Here is a 23,702-nt window from a genome sequence, read left to right on the forward strand (position 1 = left end):
ACAGGCGCAAATGCTGTTTTGCTCAAATTATATTTACGTAGATTTGTATATACGAGTACGTATTCCGGCACGAGTACGTATGGCGGCACTGAATATATATTCCGGCACCGAATATGTATTCCGGCACGAGCCCCCAAATATAGGTGGTTATATTTAATTAAAAGCGTTAATTTATTTATTTGAATTATGCACTTATAGCTTAATACAATTGTCCTTAACGTATGTTATAACCGGAGCGTCCGCTCTGGTTGATGACAAAACTGAAACTGTTTGATCGTTCGTTAGAGTCGGTTAAGCTAAAAATCGTTCTCTGTCTCTACTTGTTCGTTCTTTCGTTGTCTCGTCTCTTTTTTTGTAGAAGCAGGGTTGTTATCTGTTACATTCTTGTCACGTCAAAGCTACGTCCACTTCTGGTCCTACGTCCGTCTGTCACTCCCACATAAATTTGGCCCTGAATCTGCAACATGTATGCAATTTGCGGTATATGTTGCATAATAATTTTTAAAACGATAGAATACTTTTATGATTCAGATTGATTGGGACAATCTTGTTTAAGTATTTACATTAAACGTCGGCATAAAATTATCTCTAATAATGTTAGTAGAACCAAAAGAAGACATTTGAAACGCCGAATTGTATTGTGGAATATGACCCAAAAAGTGCTTCGAATTTTCAGAAGTCCCAAAAATTAATGACGACAATGGTTCGGGTGGAGTTTCTAAAGGTGGCAATCTCACTTTGCTATTAGCACAACACATGCCGGGCGTTTCACCTGGAAATTTAGCCGCATCACAATGTGGACATATTGCGTCCATTATTCCAATATATCCGTAGATACTGTAATTAATCTGACTGTTGTAATTAAAAGCAGCACGCATAATTTCAGGTACAACAGATCTATTTCGTGCATTACGTTCACGCTGCGATGCATTAGCTTGTGCTCGTTCATCTGGAGTCTGTGATCGCCTTTGTAATGCCGTAGCATTTGCATGACGCGTTCGCCGACTTATATTTCCTCGTGTGGGTCGTGGAATTTTTCTTTCAATTAAAAAAGAATAAATTAAATTAAAAAATGCCTACATTAATAGTGGTACACCATATGTTTTATCAAATAAGGAAACACATACATTCGTGTAATTCATTTCAACAGTTCAAAACTTACCGGTTTTTGCTCGGAAATTTGCTTTGCGCTATATTTATTTTTTTCACAAATTCACACAAACTTCAATAATTAAGCTAAGAGTCAAAGCTCTATATACCTACAAAAAACAAAATATTCATGTATTTCTCTATGCAAAATAAATGCACCGTAATATAGTTCGATGTCTTTTCAAAGCCTACTTTGTTTGTCGATCTGCCTGCTACATACATACCTACATGTTGATATAAATATAATGCAAGTAAGTTTGTAGGTGGGAATAATAAGTATGCTAGTTAAGACGAAAGTTCATAAATTTTGAGAGCGAAAGAGCGTAGCTAAGTAGGTCACAAATCGTTTAGTAAATGATTAAACTATTATTGATGTATGTATGTTAATATGAAAACGTATAATCCGCTGGCGTTGGTGTGTTTTTAAAAATAATTTTACCATACATTGAGCGCTTTTCAGCTTTCGAAGCTTACGAAGTTGAATTTAACATTTCATTTTTTTTCAATATAACGCAGCTTGATAAACAACACTTTTTGTTTGACCGCAAGTCTCCTGGAATTTGACTTTGAATCTTCCAGGTTAAGTCAACAACATCGGTATTTTTGGCAGTTAACATTGCGCGTGCACTTAAAGAGTCGTAGTTACGACAATTTGTCCAATGTCCGAACATTCGTGATGAGTTCATCTTTCGTTAATTGATAAACGGCAGATAGAATTGATATCAAACCACCGGAAGTATCAACCGAAATTGACCATTTTCCAATTCTTAGCGAATACGATATAAAATTTGCTCGGCAATGTGATTTTTGTTGGTATCCCATAATTTACGCGGGTTTGAAGGCTGATATGTCAAAGTGATCATCGCGAAAAGTGTGCGGCCTTCATTTCCATTCGAAGTATCTATCGCATCGTACATCTTTTGATTCCAGCAATTGCAATTGCTGGCTTACTTCTCCAAAGCTTGCGCACACCTTACATTAATCAATAGCAACCGATCGTCGTTTTTCTGGTGGATTGTGTAAATTCATCCGAAGGCATTAGTTGAGTACACACCTGGACGTCAATCTACTGGTTGGCCTTGCTTTCTGTGCAAATATTTCTTCCACGATGCATTCCAAGTATAATATCAAGGTATTTGCAAAGAGAGCAATGTTCTCGCAAACGGATCACTGACGAAAGTTGAGCAAAAACTCGTAAATGTTAATTTTGTTGCTGGCGGTGTTTCCACTGGCTGTACTAGATTCCCTGGGTTGAAATAAACTCTTTGGCCATTCTTCAAATTAACTGCGAGACGCACAACAGTCGAAAAACGTTCATGAATTGCAAAAATAAATATCCTACAAAGCACTTTAGTGCAGTTCACGTATCAACCGTATCGTTCAAGACCAATAACCGCCATGTTGCTTCCTTTGGTGTAGTACTTACAAACGTATTTTATCGATTACACCAAACTGCAATACTTAACATTGATATGAGTTTTGAATGTGAGTTAGACAATAATGATGAATATAGTACGATCCATTTGTTGTCAACTTCGATATTCACTCTTCTAAATTGAATGCTGAATGTTCTGCCATTGTCGTCGGATGAGCGACGCCGATAGAGTGGATATCCATCACTTCTAGTTTGTGTTTCCGAAAGAAAAGCACGTGGATACTGTTTCGTGCATTTATTGTCAAACATACAAACCGAAGTGGGATTGTGGTGTCCGCAAGGTCCATGAACCTTATTGGTTTTCATCACTTCGAGTAATACTGAATTTTTCTCTGCATCAAGAATTTCCGCAGAAATGATTTCATCAATTTGATCTGGTGTAACCACCATCCAAAGAAGAATGTGTGCGTGCGGCAAACCTCTCTTTTGCAACTCAACAGAGTACATCTAGCATCTAACAGCACCATATATACGGTGCTTCAAGATAAAGTCCATCGAAGCTGTTGCTTGAAAAGTCTTGCTGTGATATCGTGACGATCGCTTGCTGATTGACCGCGATGCCATCGCATTCTGGGAGTACTCGTTCATTTGCCTTGAGCTGCTGATGTAAGTTGATGCCAAAAAGAACGCCGACCGATATTAGCGCGACCTCTTCGAGAAATCGAAACAAATTTCAATCTGTAATTGATCACTTTGTGTGAAAAACACATAACATTTTCACTGAATTATTTTCAAAAATTTTTGAAGCAAACGCCAAATTTGAAAGATTCAAATAATTGAAAAACAAAACAAAAAAATTTGAAAAAAAATGTGTATGGAAAAAATTAACTTTTTGAAATAATCCAATTTTCCGACTTTGCCTCACTAAAAGCATACAGGTTTTTTTATTTCTAAACCTTCCCCGATTCACACGGAACATTCTCTTGAAAATTTCATCAATATTGGTTCAGCCGTTTTCTTAGCGTTACAAACCAACAAACATTCATTCGTTTGTATGAGAAAAAGAAAAGGGCTGCTTTTAGGGGTTTTCCGGCAATTATTCGAATTTTTTTCTCCACAAAAACCATCTCTGAACATCAACGAATATTTTAAAAAAAGAATTATCAAATTTGGTTCAGTCGTATGAAAGTTATGAGCGTACATACATTTTGACGATTCATTTTTATTTAAATACTAGCTGACCCCGCAGCCGTTGTCCTGCGTGAAATTATGTATTTGGAAATGAAAAGAAAGTTAGATTTATCATTTCATTTTTGTTTTTTTATTTCAATGTAACGCAGCTTTATAAACAACATTTTTTGGTTTCTGTTCAGGTGTACAGAAAAACATATCACTTACAAATTTATACCTCACACTATGCGACTATCTTTAGGTCCCGTTGATTGTCATCTCAAAAGCAATTTTCACTGGAAACGGAATACGTTTGAACTGATATGGAAAATCGTTAGATCTCAAAGGAACTCGTAGAATCAAGCATTCTCCCCCTTGTATTCGATAGGTGCGTCACAATCAGTCGGGTTCCATTACACAGTTTCGGCGCATGAAGATTGCGAAACATAATAATGACGGATCCTACTTTGAGACGCGAATGACGCGGTGCCATACCAAGCCTCTCCAAAGAATTTACAAATTCCACTGGATAATTCACGGCGTCATCTTCATTGTCAAGACGATCGATCGATTTATATGAGCGCAAGTCTCCCGGAATTTAACTTTGAATCTTCCAGTTTAAGTCATCAACATCTGTATTTTTGGCAGCTATCATTGCACGTGCACTTAAGGAATCGTAGTTACGATAATTTGGCCAATGTTCGGATAAACATTCGTGATGAGTTCATCTTTCGTGAATTGATAAAGTGAAGATGGAATTGATATCGAACCACCGGAAGTATCAACCGAAATTGTACCATTTCCAATTTTTAGCGAAGATGAAGTAAAATGTCTTCTGCAATATCATTTTTGTTCGTATCCCATAATTAACGCAGATTTGGAGGTTGATATCTCGAAATGTTATCGCGAAAAGTGTGTGAATTTCATTTGCATTCCAGTGATTAACATGTTCCAGCAATTGTAATTGCTGGCTTACTTCTCCAAAACATGTACGCACCGTACCACTCAAACTACGCAATGACTCAATGAAATTGGACCACGTATGTTTATCAATAGACACCGAAGGTATTAGCAATCGTCGTTTTTCGGTTGGATTGTGTAAATTGATCCCAAGTCATTAGTTGAGAACACACCTGGATGTTCACCTACTGGTTGGCCTTGCTTTTTGCGAAACCATTTCTTCGACTATGCATTCCATGTATAATATCAAGGCATTTCCGAATAGAGCAATGTTCTCGCAAACGGATCACTGACGAAAGTTGAGAAAAAACTCGTCAATGTTAATTTTGTTGCTGGCAGTTTTTCCACTGGCTGTACTGAATTCTCTGGGTTAAAATACACTTTATACATTAACTGCGAGACGCACAACAGTCGGAAAACGTTCATGAATTGCAAAACTAAATATCCTACAAAGCGCTTTATTGCAGTTCACGTATCAACCGCATCGTTCAAGACCAATAATCGCCATGTTGCTTCCTTTGGTGACGTACTTACAAATGTATTTTATAGATTACACCAAACTGCAATACTCGGCATTGATATGAGTTTCGAATGTGAATTAGACAATAATGATGAATATAGTACGATCCATATGTTGTCAACTTCGATACTCACGCCTCTAAATTGAATGCTAAATGTTCTGCCATTGTCGTCTGGTGAGCAACGCCGATAGAGTGGATATCCATCATTTCTAGTTTGTGTTTCCGAAAGAAAAGTACGTGGATACTGTTTCGTGCATTTATTGACAGACATTCAAACCGAAGTGGGGTTGTGGTGTCCGCAAGGTCCATGAACCCTATTGGTTTTCATCACTTCGTATAATACTGGATCTTTCTTTGCATCAGGAATTGCCGCATTATTGAATGATTTCATCAAATTGATATGGTGGAACCACCTTCCACCATCCAAAGAAGAATGTGTGCGTGCGGCAAACCTCTCTTTTGCTACTCAACAGAGTACATCTAGCATCTAACAGCACCATATATGCGTTGCTTCAAGATAAAGTCCATCGAAGCTGTTGAAAATTTTGCTATGACATCGCGACGATCGCTTTCTGATTGATCGCGACCCATAATACCGCACGTATATCATCGCATCCTGGGAGTACTCGTTCGTGTGCCTTATGTTGATGCCAAAAATAACGCCGACCGATATTAGCGCGACCTCTTTATGGCATCGTGACAAATTTCAATCTGTAATTGATCACTTTGGGTGAAAAACACATAATATTTTCACTGAATAATTTTCAAAAATTTTTCAGGCAAACGCCAAATTTGAAAGATTTAAGTAATTGAAAAACAAAACAAAAAAATTGAAAAAAAATTTGTATGGAAAAAATTAACTTTTTGGAATAATCCAATTTTCCGACTTTTCCTCACGAAAAGCATACAGGTTTTTTATTTCTGAACCTTTCCTGATCTACAACGAACAACCTCTTAAAATTTCATTAATATTGGTTCTGCCGTTCTCTTAGCGTTACTAACGAACAAACATTCTTTCGTTTGTATGAGAAAAAGAAAAGTGCTGTTTTTAGGGGTTTTCCGGCAATTATTCGATTTTTTTTTCTCCGCAGAAACCATCCCTGAACCTCAACGAACATTTTAAAAAAAGAATTATCAAATTTGGTTCAGTCGTATGAAAGTTATGAGCGTACATACATTTTGACGATTCATTTTTATTTATATATGTACATAGATATTCAACGCTCATATAAATGTGGAATATTGTAATTCTGTCAAATCCATTAAATATATTTGCAAGTATGTAAATAAAGGGGGCGATATGGCTATTTTCGGTGTTGCTGGTGAGAATAGAAATGACGAAATTACTCAGTATGAAATGGGTAGCTATATTAGTAGCAATGAAGCTGTCCGGAGGATTATGTCGTTTCCAATGCACGAAAGACATCCTGCGGTTGTTCACTTGGCTGTACATCTTGAGAATGGCCAACGGTTTATTTTAATGTAGCAAATTTATTGGAAAGAGCAGCGCAACCACCAGCAACTACGTTAACAGCTTTTTTCATATTATGCGAAACTGATACATTTGCGATAACTTTGTTATATTCTGAAGTGCCTCAGTATTACACATGGAATGTGTCTTCGAAAAAATTTCAAAGACGTAAACAAGGAACAGCAGTTCATGGGCATCCTGGCATTTTCCAAACAGATGCAATTGGCGGAATATATATAGTACATCCAAACAATGTTGAGTGTTTTTATTTGAGATTGTTATTAGTTAACGTGAATGGCCCAAAATCATTTCAAGAATTGAGAACAGTCAACGGTCATTTGTGTGAAACATACCGTGAAGCATGCCAACTTTTGCATTTGTTGGAGGATGATGCTCATTGGGATTCAACACTTCATGACGCATCTATTTCGGCTCATCCTCAACAAATACGAATGCTGTTTGCCGTTATATTATCAACATGCATGCCATCAAATCCACTTGAATTATGGAACAAATATAAACATAATATTGCAGAAGATATTTTAATCCGTATGCGTCATCATGCAAGAAATCCTGATTTGTTGATAACTTTGGAAATGTACAACGAAGCTTTGATAATAATTGAAGATATGTGTCTACGGATTGCAAATAAGACATTAGTACAATTGGGTATGACCGCACCAAATCGTGACATTCATGATCTGTTTGATCGTGAATTGCAACGTGAGCAGGAATTCAATTCTAATGATTTGCGTTTATTTGTACAATCGAATATAACCAAAATGAATATTCAGCAAAAACATGCAAACCATTTCCAATAATGCTGGTGGGTTATATTTCTTGGATGCACCTAGTGGTACAGGCGAAACGTTCGTTATATCACTGATTTTTGCCACGATTAGATCGGAATAGAAAATTGCATTGGCACTTGCATCTTCGGGAATTGCTGCTACATTATTAGAAGGTGGTCGGACAGCACACTCTGCATTAAAATTGCCATTGAATGTACAGGTGATTGAAACTCCAGCTTGCAATATTTCAAGAAATTCTGCTATGGCAAAAGTTCTGCGATTAACGTCAATTATTTTATGGGATGAGTGTACAATGGCGAATAAAAAATTACTAGAAGCATTTAATCGAACAATGCAAGAATTACGTGGTAACCAACAGCTTTTTGTGGTGCTTTGATATTACTTTTAGGGGATTTTCGACAAACATTGCCTGTCATTCCTTGGTCAACTCCTGCTGATGAAATAAATGCCTGTTTGAAGTCATCAGTTCTTTGGAGATATGTGCAAAAATTGACACTGAACATTAATATGCGTATTCACCTACAAAATGATACAGCTGCCCATGAGTTTTCAAAACAATTGTTACAAATTGGTGATGGCAAAATACAAATCGACAGAACCCACGGATTGATCACTGTACCGAACAATTGTTGTACAATTACGAATTCGATAGATGAATTGATTGAATGTGTTTTTCCAAATATTCTTCAGAATTACAGAAACCATGATTGGTTGAGAGAACGCGCCATTTTAGCACCGAAGAACATTCATATCAATGCCATTAATTTTCAAATTCAAGCAAAACTCCCAGGCGTAGTCACGACATATAAATCAATTGACAGTGCTATGAATCAAGATGATGCAATGAACTATCCAACTGAATTTTTAAATTCATTAGAACCGGCTGTTATGCCACCGCATTGCTTGAATCTGAAAGTGGGTTCTTTGATTATATTATTGCGAAATATTAATCCACCAAAACTGTGTAATGGAACCAGATTGGCAGTGATAAATTTATTGCCAAATTTGATTGAAGCTACGATCTTAACTGGTAAATCAAAAGGAGAAGTTTGTTTAATACCGCGTATCCCTATGATTCCAACTGATATGCCATTTGAATTCAAACGATTACAATATCCTGTGCGTTTATCATTTGCGATGTCCGTCAACAAAGCTCAAGGGCAAACACTTAACGTTTGTGGTGTGAATTTGGAGGAATCATGTTTTTCACATGGCCAACTTTATGTTGATGGTCCAAAGTCGGTACCCCCAGCCGTTTGTTTATTCCTGCTCAAAATGGAAAAATAAAAAATATTGTTTATCCAAATGTTTTGGATAGCTAGCAAATAATTAAATATATTTTTTTTTACAAATGAGTTTGATTTAATATTTCACTTTATACGTAGCTTTATAAATATTATATGTATTCATTGTATTGCTTTCAAAAAATCATAAAGTTCTGGTTATCTGTAACACCACATTCATTGACTGTTGGGCGGTACAAAGTTCGCCGGGTCAATCGTCAAAATGTATGTACGCTCATAACTTTAAAACGACTGAACCAAATTTGATAATTCTTTTTTTAAAATATTCGTTGATGTTCAGAGATGGTTTCTGCGGAGAAAAAAAATCGAATAATTGCCGGAAAACCCCTAAAAACAGCCCTTTTCTTTTTCCCATACAAACGAATGAATGTTTGTTTATTAGTAACGCTAAGGGAACGACTGAGCTAATTTTGGTGAAATTTTCACAAAATGTTCCATATGGATCGGGGAAGGTTTAGAAATAAAAAAACCTGTATGGTTTTCGTGAGAAAAAGTCGGAAAATTGGATTATTCCAAAAAGTTAATTTTTTCCATACAAATTTTTTTTTTTCAATTTTTTTTGTTTTGTTTTTCAATTATTTAAATCTTTCAAATTTGGCGTTTGCCTGAAAAATTTTTGAAAATTATTCAGTGAAAATGTTATGTGTTTTTCACACAAAGTGATCAATTACAGATTGAAATTTGTCACGATGCCATGAAGAGGTCGCGCTAATATCGGTCGGCGTTATTTTTGGCATCAACATAAGGCACACGAACGAGTACTCCCAGGATGCGATGATATACGTGCGGTATTATGGGTCGCGATCAATCAGAAAGCGATCGTCACGATGTCATAGCAAGACTTTTCAACAGCTTCGATGGACTTTATCTTGAAGCAACGCATGTATGGTGCTGTTAGATGCTAGATGTACTCTGTTGAGTTGCAAAAGAGAGGTTTGCCGCACGCACACATTCTTCTTTGGATGGTGGAAATGGTTCCACCATATCAAATTGATGAAATCATTCAATAATGCGGCGATTCCTGATGCAAAGAAAGATTCAGTATTATACGAAGTGATAAACCAATAAGGTTCATAGACCTTGCGGACACCACAACCCCACTTCGGTTTGAATGTCTGTCAATAAATGCACGAAACAGTATCCACGCACTTTTCTTTCGGAAACACAAACTAGAAATGATGGATATCCACTCTATCGGCGTTGCTCACCAGACGACAATGGCAGAACATTTAGCATTCAATTTAGAGGCGTGAGTATCGAAGTTGACAACACATGGATCGTACTATATTCACCATTATTGTCTAATTCACATTCGAAACTCATATCAATGCCGAGTATTGCAGTTTGGTGTAATCGATAAAATACATTTGTAAGTACGTCACCAAAGGAAGCAACATGGCGATTATTGGTCTTGAACGATACGGTCGATACGTGAACTGCACTAAACCGCTTTGTAGCATATTTACTTTTGAAATTCATGAACGTTTTCCGACTGTTGTGCGTCTCACAGTTAATTTGGAGAATGGCCAAAGAGTGTATTTCAATCCAGAGAATACAGTATAGCCAGTGGAAACATCGCCAGCAACAAAATTAACATTGACGAGTTTTTTCTCAACTTTCATCAGTGATCCGTTTGTGGGAACATTGCTCTATTCGGAAATACCTTGATATCATACATGGAACGCATCGTCGAATAGTTACGCAGAAAGCAAGGCCAACCAGTAGATTGACACCCAGGTGTCTTATCAACTAATGCATTAGGACGAATTTACACAATCCACCTGAAAAACGACGATTGTTTCTACCTTCGATTGATATTGATTAATGTAGGCGGTTCAACTTTATTTGAGTCATTGCTTACTGTGAATGTTTCGATGTGTGCAAGTTTTGGAGAAGTAAGCCAGAATTACAATTGCTGGAACACGCTAATCACTGGAATGAAAATGAAGTTCGCACACTTTTCGATATAAACATCGACATTGTCAAAGACATTTTACATCGTCTTCGCTAAAAATTGGAAATGGTACAATTTCGGTTGATTCTTTTGGTGGTTCGATATCAATTTACGAAAGATGAACTCATCACAAATGTTCGGACATTGGCCAAATTATCGTAACTACGATTCCTTAAGTGCACGCGCAATGTTAGCTGCCAAAAATACCGATGTTGCTGACTTCAACTGGAAGATTCAAAGTCAAATTCCGGGAGACTTGCGCTCATACAAATCGATCAATCGTCTTGACTATTATCCAGTGGTATTCCTAAATTCTTTGGACAGGCTTGGTATGCCACCGCATCATTTGCGTCTCAAAGTAGGATCCGTCGTTATTATATTTCCCAATATTCATGCGCCGAAACTGTGTAATGGAACCCGACTGATTGTGACGCACCTATCGAATACAAGGAGACAGAATGCTTGATCCTACGAATTCCTTTGAGTTCTAACGATTTGCCATTTCAGTTCAAAAGAACTCCGTTTCCAGTGAAAATTGAATTTGAGATGACAGTCAACAGGTCCTAAAGATAGTCGCATAGAGTGAGGCATAAATTTGGAAATGCTATGTTTTTCACACGGCCGTAGCATGCCCACGAGTTGGAAAACCGTCTTTTCTGTACACCGGAACAGAAACCAAAAATATGGTTTATAAAGCTGCGTTACATTGAAAAAGAAAAAAATGAAATGATAAATTTAACTTTCTTTCCATTTCAAACTACATAATTTCACGCAGGACAACGGCTGCGGGGTCAGCTAGACTATATATATAACAAGTAAGGAAGGGCTAAGTTCGGATGTCACCGAACATTTTATACTCTCGCATGATAAAGTGATAATCGAGATTTCATTATCCGTCATTTACATATTTTTTTTATTTTGGTTCCTAATGTATATATTGTATTATACAGAGAAGGCATCAGATGGAATTCAAAATAGCGTTATATTGGAAGAAGGCGTGGTTGTGAACCGATTTCACCCATATTTCGTACATGTCATCAGGGTGCTAAGAAAATATTTAATACCGAATTTCATTGAAATCGGTAGAGTAGTTCCTGAGATATGGTTTTTGGTCCATAAGTGGGCGACGCCACGCCCATTTTCAATTTTTATTAAAAGCCTGGGTGCAGCTTTTTTCTGCCATTTCTTCCGTAAAATTTTGTGTTTCTGACGTTTTTTGTTAGTCGGTTAACGCACTTTTAGTGATTTTTAACATAACCTTTGTATGGGAAGTGGGCGTGGTTATTATCCGATTTCTTTAATTTTTGAACTGTATGTGGAAATGTCTGAAGGAAACGACCCTGTAGAGTTTGGTTGGCATAGCTATAGTAGTTTTCGAGATATATACAAAAAACTTAGTGGGGGGCGGGGCCACGCCCACTTTCCAAAAAAGATTACGTCCAAATATGCCCCTCACTAATGCGATCCTTTGTGCCAAATTTCACTTTAATATCTTTATTTATGGCTTAGTTATGACCCTTTATAGGATTTCGGTTTCCGCCATTTTGTGGGCGTGGCAGTGGGCCGATTCAGCCCATCTTCGAACTTAACCTTCTTATGGAGCCAAGAAATACGTGTACCAAGTTTCATAATGATATATCAATTTTTACTCAAGTTACAGCTTGCACGGACAGACGGACAGACGGACGGACAGACAGACATCCGGATTTCAAATCTACTCGTCACCCTGATCACTTTGGTATACATAACCCTATATCTGACTCTTTTAGTTTTAGGACTTACAAACAACCGTTATGTGAACAAAACTATAATACTCTCTTTAGCAACTTTGTTGCGAGAGTATAAAAATGAAACCCGTTTTCCGTTGCCTTTGTCCGTTGTGTTTGTTATTATTAGGAGAAGGTTCTTATAGTAGGGGAGCCCGGAGTGCTAAATTTGCAGTTACTGGAGCGTCATGGAGACTTACCAGATTGTCAAGATAACGTTAAAAAAAAAGAAAGTCTAGGTGAAGTTTTCCATTTTAGTGGGGAGAAGAGTGGGTAATTAGTTTCAAAAATGTAAAAAAAAGAAAACAGTCACATGAAAATACTCAAGCGCGTCTGTCATTTATGGTATATACGCACATTGTATTTCTGATAGTCGATATATATTAATCTGACAATCAAGTCAGGGTTGAAGGCCGTAATGACAGGTAAAAAAAAAGAAATTAGTTATTCGAGCGTGACTTTCTAAGCGAATGTTAATGAACCTCTAAAAAGTGTACCTTTTCAATTTCTGACAATTTCGACGTGGACAAAAGTCATTTATTGATTTTAAAACTTGTAAAAAAAAGGTGACCTCGAGATACTCGAGCGCGTCAGATTTTTATACAGGCGGATGAACTTGATGTCAGAGTCTTCCCAAAACATAATCGGACAATTATATAGAGGCATGTCGTTAATCTGACGATTTAAAAGTGGAAGAATTCTGTTTGGTTCTTGTTTTTGTTACAGGATGTAATAAATAAATATATAAATATAGTATAATTTATATATATATACGTATATATGTATATATATATATTTATTTATAATATAACTACGTTTTAATAGTATCGGCGAATCTGAAGGAATCATTGGAACCCGTGGTAGAAGTACATCTTCACCTTGAAATTTTCCACTCAAAATAGTGGCTTCAAGAATGTTGGCCATGATTTTTTTTATGACTAATCGCGTACCATTACACAATTTTGGCGCATTCAAATTTCGAAGCAAAATTATAGGTGAGCCAATCTTTAATCGCAGGTTATGTGGTGGCATTTCAGGTAAATCCAGTGAATTTAAAAATTCAACAGGATAGTTGACAACTTCATCTGGATCAACAACAGTGTCAATTGATTTAAATGTAAATTCATTACCAGGCAGTGACTGTTGTATTTTGAAATTGATTGTGTCAACATCTACATTTTTTGCAGTTAAAATAGCTCGCTCACGTAGCCATGTATGTAGGACTAAGAAATGCAACCGTGCGGACTGGACATTTTTGACACGCGACAACACTGACTGAACGAAAAGGGGACGCGAACGAAAAAAAACTAATAACGGACGACACTTGCATAGCGGACGGCGACCTGTAAAGTTTAAGCACAAGCTTTGTTAATAAGTATTTTCTATTGTGAAGTGTATTAAGCATCCAAGTATATTGTAAAGTAGCAGTTATTTAAAGAAAGCATTGATAGTTTGTGAAGTTGGCTAAAGTGAGATAAAATAAAGTGAATTCTATTGAAACAGCGAAGTTGATCCAATTCTATTGGTGTGCATCAGCCATTGGTTACAGCAGACCGGACTTAGCGAGTCCGCTACGTTTCCTTTATATCGGTCAGGTTGGCCGTACGCTATACTCGTCATTTGGAGGCTCAACGTGAGCTATCCTACAAATTGGGGGCTCAACCGACGAATTGAGGGCATATTCTTGCATTTGGCTATTGTTTCGGCTCAGCTCAGCTTAATTTTATTTGGCGGTATTGTGCACTGCAGAACAACTCGGAGGCAGCAGCATCTAGCATTAGATCGAGACTCGGTAGAGCAGCGAGTCAAACGTGAGCGTCGGAAGCAGTTATAAATACAGTTCTAGTGTGGAAGCAGTTATAAATACAGGTGAGGTATAGTTATAGTGCAAGAGTACAGTTCTAGAAGCATATCACGTTACGGTACATACATATACATACAACAATCAAGTCGGAGTTGGTTTGCGTCGGCAAACAAACAAATAGCGAAACGGTTGCGCCGCAATAGCGCACCAGAAGCAGCGAAGAGTCAAGCGTTTTATAGAAGCATAGCAAGCAGCAAGTTTTTGGAGGTGCATAAAATACAGGTGAAGTACAGCTTTGATACACTTGAGTCTTCTAGAAGCATAGCAAGCAGCGACGTTACGGTACATGTTCAACAATCAAGTGGGAGTTGGTTTGCGTCGACAAATAAGCATACAGCGAACGGTTGCGCCGCAACAGCGCATCAGAATCAGCGAAGAGTGCAAGAGTTTTCTAGAAGCATAGCAAGCAGTGACGTTACGGTACGTGTACAACAATCAAGTTGGAGTTGGTTTGCGTCGGCAAACAAGCATACAGCGAAACGGTTGCGCCGCAATAGCGCATCAGAAACAGCGAAGAGTACAAGATCGACGGCAACACACGTACACAAGTGTAACAATCAGCGAGGTTGAGCGTCAGCAACAAGTCGGCAACAAACAGGTTGCGGTTGGCTCGTGGTTTCGAACGAGCAGTGTGAAAACGGTTGCGCCGCAACAGCGCAGCAGAATCGGCAACGCATAGGTTGCAGTTGGCTCGTGGTTTCGAACGAGCAGTGTGAAAACGGTTGCGCCGCAACAACGCAGCAGAATCGGCAACGCATAGGTTGCAGTTGGCTCGCGGTTTCGAACGAGTGTGTGAAAACGGTTGCGCCGTAACAGCGCAACAGAATCGGCAACGCATAGGTTGCGGTTGGCCCGTGTTTTCAAACGAGCAGTGTGTGGAAACGAGCAGTGTGTGAAAACGGTTGCGCCGCAACAGCGCAGTAGAATCGGCAACACATTAATCGGGGACAGTTCTGGTTGTCAAGCGAAACATTCATCAAAACAGTTGCGCCGCAATAGCGCAACAGAAGCAGTGGATACGGCAACACAGGTGCATAGGCGTAACAGACAGCGAGCGTTACGCGTTACGATCAAGTTGGCAACGAACGGGTTGCAGCAGCAGAGTCGGCGTGAAGCGGTGAAAAGTGTATTGGCAACGGCAGTGTACATCAAGGATTACAGGTTACGTTCATATTATTAAGTTTTTTAAATTGCTTATAATTTATTTCTATATTATAAATTTAAATTAATTTTTATTAAATTAACATTGTAACATAAGGTCGTATATACTTATATCATTGTATTGTTGTATTGAATATTGTAAAGCAGTACTCAAAATGGAGGCTCAGACCATATTAAACATGACAGTGACAATGTTAAAATAAAGGTTAAAAGAAGCAGGGCTACCGACAAATGGACGCAAGAAGGAATTACGAGACAGACTTCTGACACACTACGGTCTTCTAAACGATGACGACGAAAGCGAGAGTGAGGTCGAATCAGTGGAACCGCTTTGTGAAAGTGTGTTGGGTAAAGGTCCGGTGCCAGCCACGGTTCCTCATTTTACATTTAGGGAAATTGAAGAAAGTTTAGCGTCATTTAACGGTACAGACGGGCAGGAAGTAAATCAATGGGCAGAATCTTTTGAAGAAAACGCACATATAGTAGGCTGGTCGGAAATTCATAAATTTATTTACGCAAAACAGCTTCTCAGAGGAGCTGCTAGGGCATTTATTCGAAGTCAAACCGGTATCCGTGATTGGATATCTTTGAAACAAGCTTTAATTGACGAATTCGAAACATCATTTTCATCAGCTGAGGCACATAGGCTTTTAAGGAATCGTCAAAAGAGACATAACGAGACATTTATTGAATTTTTATATGCCTTAATGGAAATAGGGAAACGGGTAAAACTGGAGGAAGCCAGCGTAATAGAATATTTTATACTAGGGATTCCCGATTCAAAATTGAACAAGTCGGTTTTATACCAAGCAAGGAATATAAGGGAATTAAAAGAGCAAATAAAAATTTATGAGAAAATTAAATATAAACTAAAGGTGGAAGTTGAAAACAGAGTTAGTATTAAGGAAGATAGGAAGGAAAATACTCAACGTACAATTCTAAACCGCGCATGTTTCAAATGTGGCGAAACTTCGCATATAGCAAAGGATTGCACAAGTCAACAATTTAGATGTTACAAGTGCAACAAAGTCGGCCATAAACGCAACGAATGTCCGACAGTTCAAACGAAAGGGGGAAGAGACAATTTAAATACAATTACCGAAGTAGCGTTCAAACCTTCAGAGGCAGATTTTGGTAAAAGTAGGGAATGTAATTTTTCCTTCGTTAGTTGATACAGGTAGTCGTTTGTGTTTGATAAGGGTAGATACAGTCGAAAAACTTAATCTTAAAGTTAAGCCAAACAAAGATAAAAGAGTGTTGGGCGGAATCGGTAATTCAGAAGTGGTCACGTTAGGTAGTTTCGAAACCAGAGCTAAAGTAGATGATATTGAGATAAATATCATTTTTCATATTGTCAACAATAGGGATCTTCAATATCCGGCACTGATAGGACGTTCAATTTTGGGTCAAGTCGATTTAATTGTTAGCGAGGAGAGCGATAGGTTTCTAAGGAAGGATAAACCAGATATTTGTCAGGAGGACAACAAAAATTATAATGGCAAAATTTCAGAAGAGGCAGAAATAGGAGCTTTTAGTATGATTTGTATAGATGAACAGGAGCCGGAATCAACGTACGATTTGTCACATCTCGATAAGGGAAAAATGTTAGAAGTGGAAAAGCTGATTGCTCAATATGAGCCAAAAAGAATCAAATTTTCCCCGGTAGAAATGAAAATTGTTTTAAAGGACGATGTACCGGTGTATCAGCCACCTAGGCGTGTATCATTTCAAGACCAAATAATTGTAGATGCTCAAGTAAAGCAATGGCTAGATGTGGGTATTATTACTTCAAGCGTATCCGATTACGCGTCGCCGATCGTGCTTGTGTCTAAAAAAGATAAATCAAAACGGTTATGTTGCGATTATCGCAAATTAAATGAGAAAATTCTGCGCGATAATTTTCCAATGACATTAATTGACGAGGTAGTCGAGAAGCTCCAGGGATATAAAGTTTTTACCACATTAGATTTGGCTAACGGATTTTTGCATGTTCCTGTCGAAGAAAGTTCTAGAAAATATACATCGTTTGTAACAATGAAAGGCCAATTTGAATTTAAATTCGTGCCGTTTGGTATCTCAAATTCACCAGCGGTATTCTGTAGATTTATCCATTCGATTTTTAAAGACCTAAAAGATGAGGGAAGTGTAGTCACTTATATGGATGATTTAATTATTCCATCCACAGACGAGGAAGAGGGGTTAATAAAACTAAAGAAAGTTCTTAGAGTAGCATCAGATGCTGGGCTACAAATTAAGTGGAAAAAGTGTAATTTTTTGAAGCGTAAAGTAAATTTTTTGGGGTATGTAATCGAAGATAGCACAATTCGTCCGTCTGATGAGAAAACCAGAGCGGTTAAAGCTTTCAAGCCACCTAGAGACAAGAAAGCCATTCAACAGTTTTTAGGGTTAACATCATACTTTCGGAGATTTATTCAAAACTATGCGCTAGTGGCTAAGCCATTATCAGATCTTTTGAGAAAAGATCAACATTTCAAGTGGGAGGAAGAGCAGGCGATTGCTTTCGAGCAACTTAAGTCCTCATTATCACGATCTCCAGTTTTAGAATTATATAATCCAAATGCAATTACGGAAGTTCATACAGATGCATCAAAGCACGGGTATGGGGCGGTAATGTTGCAAAAGACGGCAGAGGATGAATCATATCATCCAGTGCAATTCATGAGCCAGAAAACAAGTTCAGCGGAAGAGAACTACCATTCTTATGAACTTGAAGTACTCGCCATCGTCAACGCACTAAAGAAATGGAGAGTTTATTTATTAGGTTTGGAATTCAAAATTGTAACGGATTGCAACGCATTTGCTATGACATTAAGGAAGAAAGACGTTCCGCCACGAGTAGCTAGATGGGCAATGTTTTTGCAAGAATTTAATTATACTATAGAACATAGGTCAGGATCTAAAATGAAGCATGTCGATGCTTTAAGTAGGTTAGCGTGTATGTTAGTAGATGAATCGTTACAGCACAGATTAAAAGAGGCACAGGAAAAGGATGAATGGGCGCGGGCAATTCGGAAAATATTGGAAAACAGTTCTTACGAAGACTTTTTTATCTCTCGTGACATATTGTACAAGGATCCGGCAAAGGAACTAATTGTGGTACCTAAACAAATGGAGAACGAGATCATTTTGTTAGCACATAAGCAAGGGCATTTTTCAATTAAAAAGACATGCGATTGTGTAGGGAAATACTACTACATTCCAGGGCTCGAGGGAAAGGTCAGAAATATAGTAAGCAGCTGTGTCGAATGTTTAATAATGAACACAAAGTGTGGCAAAATGGAAGGATTATTGTCGCCAATTGAGAAAGAAGATTATCCCTTAGGGACATTTCACATTGATCATGTAGGTCCGATGACAACGACCGGGAAACAGTACAAATATATTTTAGTTGTGATCGACGCGTTTACAAAATTTGTGTGGCTCTACCCAACAAAAGATACAAGCGCGGAGGTGGTTATAGATAGGCTTTCGAAACAAGCTGACATTTTCGGCAACCCGCGTAGAATTATATCTGATAGGGGATCAGCGTTCACTTCACAAGCGTTTAAAAGTTATTGCGATAATAACAGTATTCGGCATTTACTCATTACGACGGGGGTGCCCAGAGGAAACGGACAAGTGGAACGAATACATAGGGTAGTAATACCAATGTTAGCTAAGTTATCTCATCCGAATACTTCACAGTGGTACAAGTATATCGGGAAGGTTCAGCGATTTATAAATAATTCCCCAAATCGAAGTACGAAACAGGCCCCATTTAAGATTTTAACAGGTTGTGACATGCGGGTAAAAGAAGACCTTGACTTAAACGAAATTCTAGAAAACGAAGCAATTATGGAGTTAAACGATGAACGTGATAAGTTACGTGAAATAGCCAAAGAAAACATACAGAAAATTCAAGAAGAGAATATGAAGTCATTTAATAGAAAACGTAAAAAGGCAATAGAATATAACATTAATGATTTGGTCGCAATCAAACGAACACAATTTGGTAACGGAATGAAGTTACGACCTAAATTCTTAGGACCTTACAAAGTAACTAAACGATTAAAACACGGTCGATATGAAGTAGAAAGGGTTGGAAATAATGAGGGACCTAAAACAACATCGACCGCTGTGGACTATATGAAAAGGTGGTAGCATTATTCGAGGCGAATAAGTAGTCAGGAATGGCCGGGTTGTAGGACTAAGAAATGCAACCGTGCGGACTGGACATTTTTGACACGCGACAACACTGACTGAACGAAAAGGGGACGCGAACGAAAAAAAACTAATAACGGACGACACTTGCATAGCGGACGGCGACCTGTAAAGTTTAAGCACAAGCTTTGTTAATAAGTATTTTCTATTGTGAAGTGTATTAAGCATCCAAGTATATTGTAAAGTAGCAGTTATTTAAAGAAAGCATTGATAGTTTGTGAAGTTGGCTAAAGTGAGATAAAATAAAGTGAATTCTATTGAAACAGCGAAGTTGATCCAATTCTATTGGTGTGCATCAGCCATTGGTTACAGCAGACCGGACTTAGCGAGTCCGCTACGTTTCCTTTATATCGGTCAGGTTGGCCGTACGCTATACTCGTCATTTGGAGGCTCAACGTGAGCTATCCTACATGTATGGTTTGTACAACTATATTGTATCTCTGGAAAAATACTTTGCATCAACTCTTCTTTGGTAGCCACCATAGTGCAGAAGTTTTCTGGAAGTTGAATATATTGCGTATCTCCATACAATTGAATTTCACCATTACCTGATGGGTCATTTTGGATTTGAACACGCATATTGATTGTAAAGTTTAATTTACTGACATGTCGCCATAGATAGGACTCTTTGATTGACATTTGATTGGTTATTCTAATACGATGCAAAATATCTTCACTCATTGAGTCTTTATATTTGTTCCACAGTGCAGATGCTTCAGATGGAAAACACGTAGTTAATATTATTGAAAATAATTGACGAATTTGGTGCGGCGATGAGCTCAGTGCTGCATCTGCAAGCGTGAGAACTCAATGATTATCATTTTCCAATAAACGTAACTCACGACAGGCATCGAAGAAAGTATTGCATACAGTACTATTAACTGTACGCAAAGATTGGAAGGATGTTGGCCCAGGAATGTTGATCAATAACAAACGTAGGAAAAAGCATTCACGTTGCTTAGGATGAACTGTGTAGAGTCAGCCTAAAGTATTTGCCATAAATATATTGTGAAATCCTGGGACTGGAATGCCTCGTTTTCGTGGTTCCCAATGTTTTGATTGTTTATTCCATATAAAATATTTAGGAAGGTCAGTGTACATTAATGTTTTTGCAAATTGACCAACAACATCCTGTCGATTACAAAGATTGAAAAATTCAGTAAGAGTAGTTTTTGGAGCTGTTAAAGCTTGCTGTATAGCAGTCCGTTCTGTGAAGTAAACACGCTGTCCATTTTCAAGGTGCACAGCCAAGTGTATAACGGCTGGTTCTCTTTCATGTATAGGAAAACTAAAAATGCGCCAAATTGCTTCGTTACTTCTAATGTATCGGCCTATTTGAAAACGTGTGTTTCGTTAACATTTTGAACAGCAAATATAGCTTTATCACTGCCCTTATGAACGTACTTACAAATGTACTTAATAGACTTTACCGAACTACATAATTCGACGTTTATATGTACTTTGTAAGTTTTATACAGCAATGGTGAATATGGGACCACCCAACGATTATCAATATCTACTCTTACACCATTTGACAGACGCTACTCATATGATTGACCTCCATTGTCTACGTCTCTACGACGGTAAGATGGGTAACCATCGATATTGGTGATGGTATCAGCTGTACATGGTTTTGGAAAACGTTTAGTACATTTTCCATTATCCACACATAATGACATTATATTTAAAGTACCACATGGCCCATGAATCATGTTAGTAGTCACAATATCAAATAATTCTTGATCAACATTCGGATCGGGAATTTCCGCTGAAATAATATGGTCGATTTCTTCTGGGCGCACTTTATCTACTAACCAAATCAAAATATGCGCATGTGGCAATCCTCGCTTTTGCCATTCTACAGAATAAAGCCAGCAACGTGTTTCTCCAAATACTGAATGATGTGTAACTAAATTTATTAAAGATTTTAATTTTTGTTTGAACACGCGTGCTATGATATCGTGGCGATGCATCGACGATTGATCTGGCAACAACAAATTTTTAATTTCATCCCAGTTTCGATTACACGTAAATGTGATGAAAAGATCTGGCCGACCGTAAGTACGTACATAAGTCATGGCGTCTTGAATATATTCTTGCATATGGCGCGGACTACCAGTATATGATGATGAAAGAATATATGTGGTGCCGATATTGTTAATGTTATTTGTTCCATCTACGTTACCAATAGCACGAATCATCAACCGGTATGCATAGAAGTTCATTGCACTAACTTTCTTGGTCAGTACTTCACCTGTAGTTGGATTCCTTTGTTTGATATTTAAATGATATCCATCTTCTCCTTCCCAAAATATCAACGGATACTGCAGTGCATCATATGAACGATGATTGTCTTGAATTGTTTGCACTGTGTTATCTCTGCGTTGTATACGTATATCTCGATGTTCAGTTGGATCACCAGCTATAACAACTGCAACTTCATTCACAGTTGGAACATTATATGTGCCTGCGTGCTCTCTATTAGGCACTTTGTCCGCTTTAATGTTAATGACGCAGTTGCCGTTTTGCAGTCTGTTTGAAAGAGACTTGAATAATCGTACTAATTGGTTATTGCTTTGCAAGAACGTTTCCAAAATTTCAACGATTTCTCGCTCCTCTATCTGCTCTATACGATTATATGCACAGCGTGTATTAGCTTGATTTTCCTCATCGCCTATGAAGTAAATTTGTAAGAATTTTGGATCGGCATCAGGCATTGGAAGCAATGAACCTATTTGACCTTGAATCTTGAATGTAGATTCGAAATTGCAACCATCTTTATTATGCACAATTTTTGTTGCTCCAAAAGAAGTCATTTGGAAGCAAGAATTAAATTTACGGATTTTACGCAAAAATAACTTTGATTGAGATGTGTTTCCAGCTAATAGTGTTTTTAAAGGTTCTGGTGGCGGACTTAGTGATGGCAGAGAAATTTTTCCAGATGTGCAACATAAACCGGCCGATTCACCTTTTAAAAGCATGACAATATTGACACTCATTGTCCATACTACCAATCATAATTAGCGAATGTGATGAATAGTCCACTTCAGGATCATATTCAAAAGCAAGACGATCGAATGATGCTCGTGTCAGTGTTCGACGATTTTGATTTCGCTGTCGTTCATTTGCTCTGTGAGCGTCGGACACTCGTTGACGTATCTCTCGTTGCCTTAATGCATTAGCACGAAGACGTTGATTGCGTTGCTCTGAATTCTCATTTGCTCTTCTACTGTTCTGTTCAATCGCTGGTTACGGGAAATTTGCGCACTATGAGAACGTCGACCAATGTTTTTTGCTCTTCCACGAAGACGTGGCATTTTTTTTGTAGAAATAATATATTCAATGAATCTATAAAGTATTATGTAAAATATGTACTTCGTAATAGTAACAAATTCCAAAATTTTTTTTTAAGCAATGAATCTAATTTCACCTGAAAATCGACTTAACAAATGAAAAACTGCATCCACTATTTCTATTATATGGAACATATTTCAAAAAAAAGGCGTCTTTTAATTCAAAATACTATATGACAATCGTTTCTTTTGATAAATATTAAGCGATGTGATAAAAACTTGATCCAAAGATGTCGCCTTTTACTTTGGCATCGTTTTGTTTAATACACGTTTATGCCAATTTATGGTTTGAATATTGGATACTGCGATGGTAACGCCATCTATCGGTCAAACATTCCAAAATTAAAAATTGATTAAAAATGAAAAAATAATTTAAAAAACATTTTCCAGTGGACCAAATTGTAAATCTAAACCATTCCCGAATCTCCTTGAACGTACACACAAAATTTCATCAAAATCGGTCCATCCGTTTAGGAGCAGTTCCAAGGCAAACACACGGTCAGAAGATTTATGTATATAAAGATATTTATATATTCTCATATATTTTTTAAATAGAATTATTGAAACGTTAATATAATCAGAACATTTTTATTTTATTATAAGAATTGAAAGGAATAATTT

The 23,702-nt window shown here is 37.6% G+C and overlaps 2 protein-coding genes across 2 annotated transcripts in view; both read right to left on the reverse strand.

Moving 5' to 3' along the window:
- LOC125777378 (uncharacterized) overlaps positions 1-1,537 on the reverse strand; it is a 116,824-nt gene extending 115,287 nt beyond the window's left edge. Inside the window, exon 1 of the mRNA XM_049452142.1 lies at positions 773-1,537. The gene's annotated coding sequence lies outside the window, so the exon portion shown is untranslated. The remainder of the gene's footprint in view (positions 1-772) is intronic.
- A 19,732-nt stretch (positions 1,538-21,269) lies between these two features.
- On the reverse strand, positions 21,270-22,727 carry LOC105233194 (uncharacterized). Its single transcript, XM_011215185.3, has one exon. The coding sequence runs from the start codon at positions 22,725-22,727 to the stop codon at positions 21,270-21,272; it is 1,458 nt and encodes a 485-aa protein (XP_011213487.3).
- Between the last annotated feature and the right edge of the window lie 975 nt (positions 22,728-23,702).

This window comes from Bactrocera dorsalis, chromosome 3, assembly GCF_023373825.1.
Source record: "Bactrocera dorsalis isolate Fly_Bdor chromosome 3, ASM2337382v1, whole genome shotgun sequence".
In the NCBI taxonomy this organism is placed as follows: domain Eukaryota; kingdom Metazoa; phylum Arthropoda; class Insecta; order Diptera; family Tephritidae; genus Bactrocera; species Bactrocera dorsalis.

Bases quoted from the DNA above. Each gene is read 5' to 3' on its own strand.
- LOC105233194 (XM_011215185.3), bottom strand. From the start codon at position 22,727: ATGAGTGTCAATATTGTCATGCTTTTAAAAGGTGAATCGGCCGGTTTA.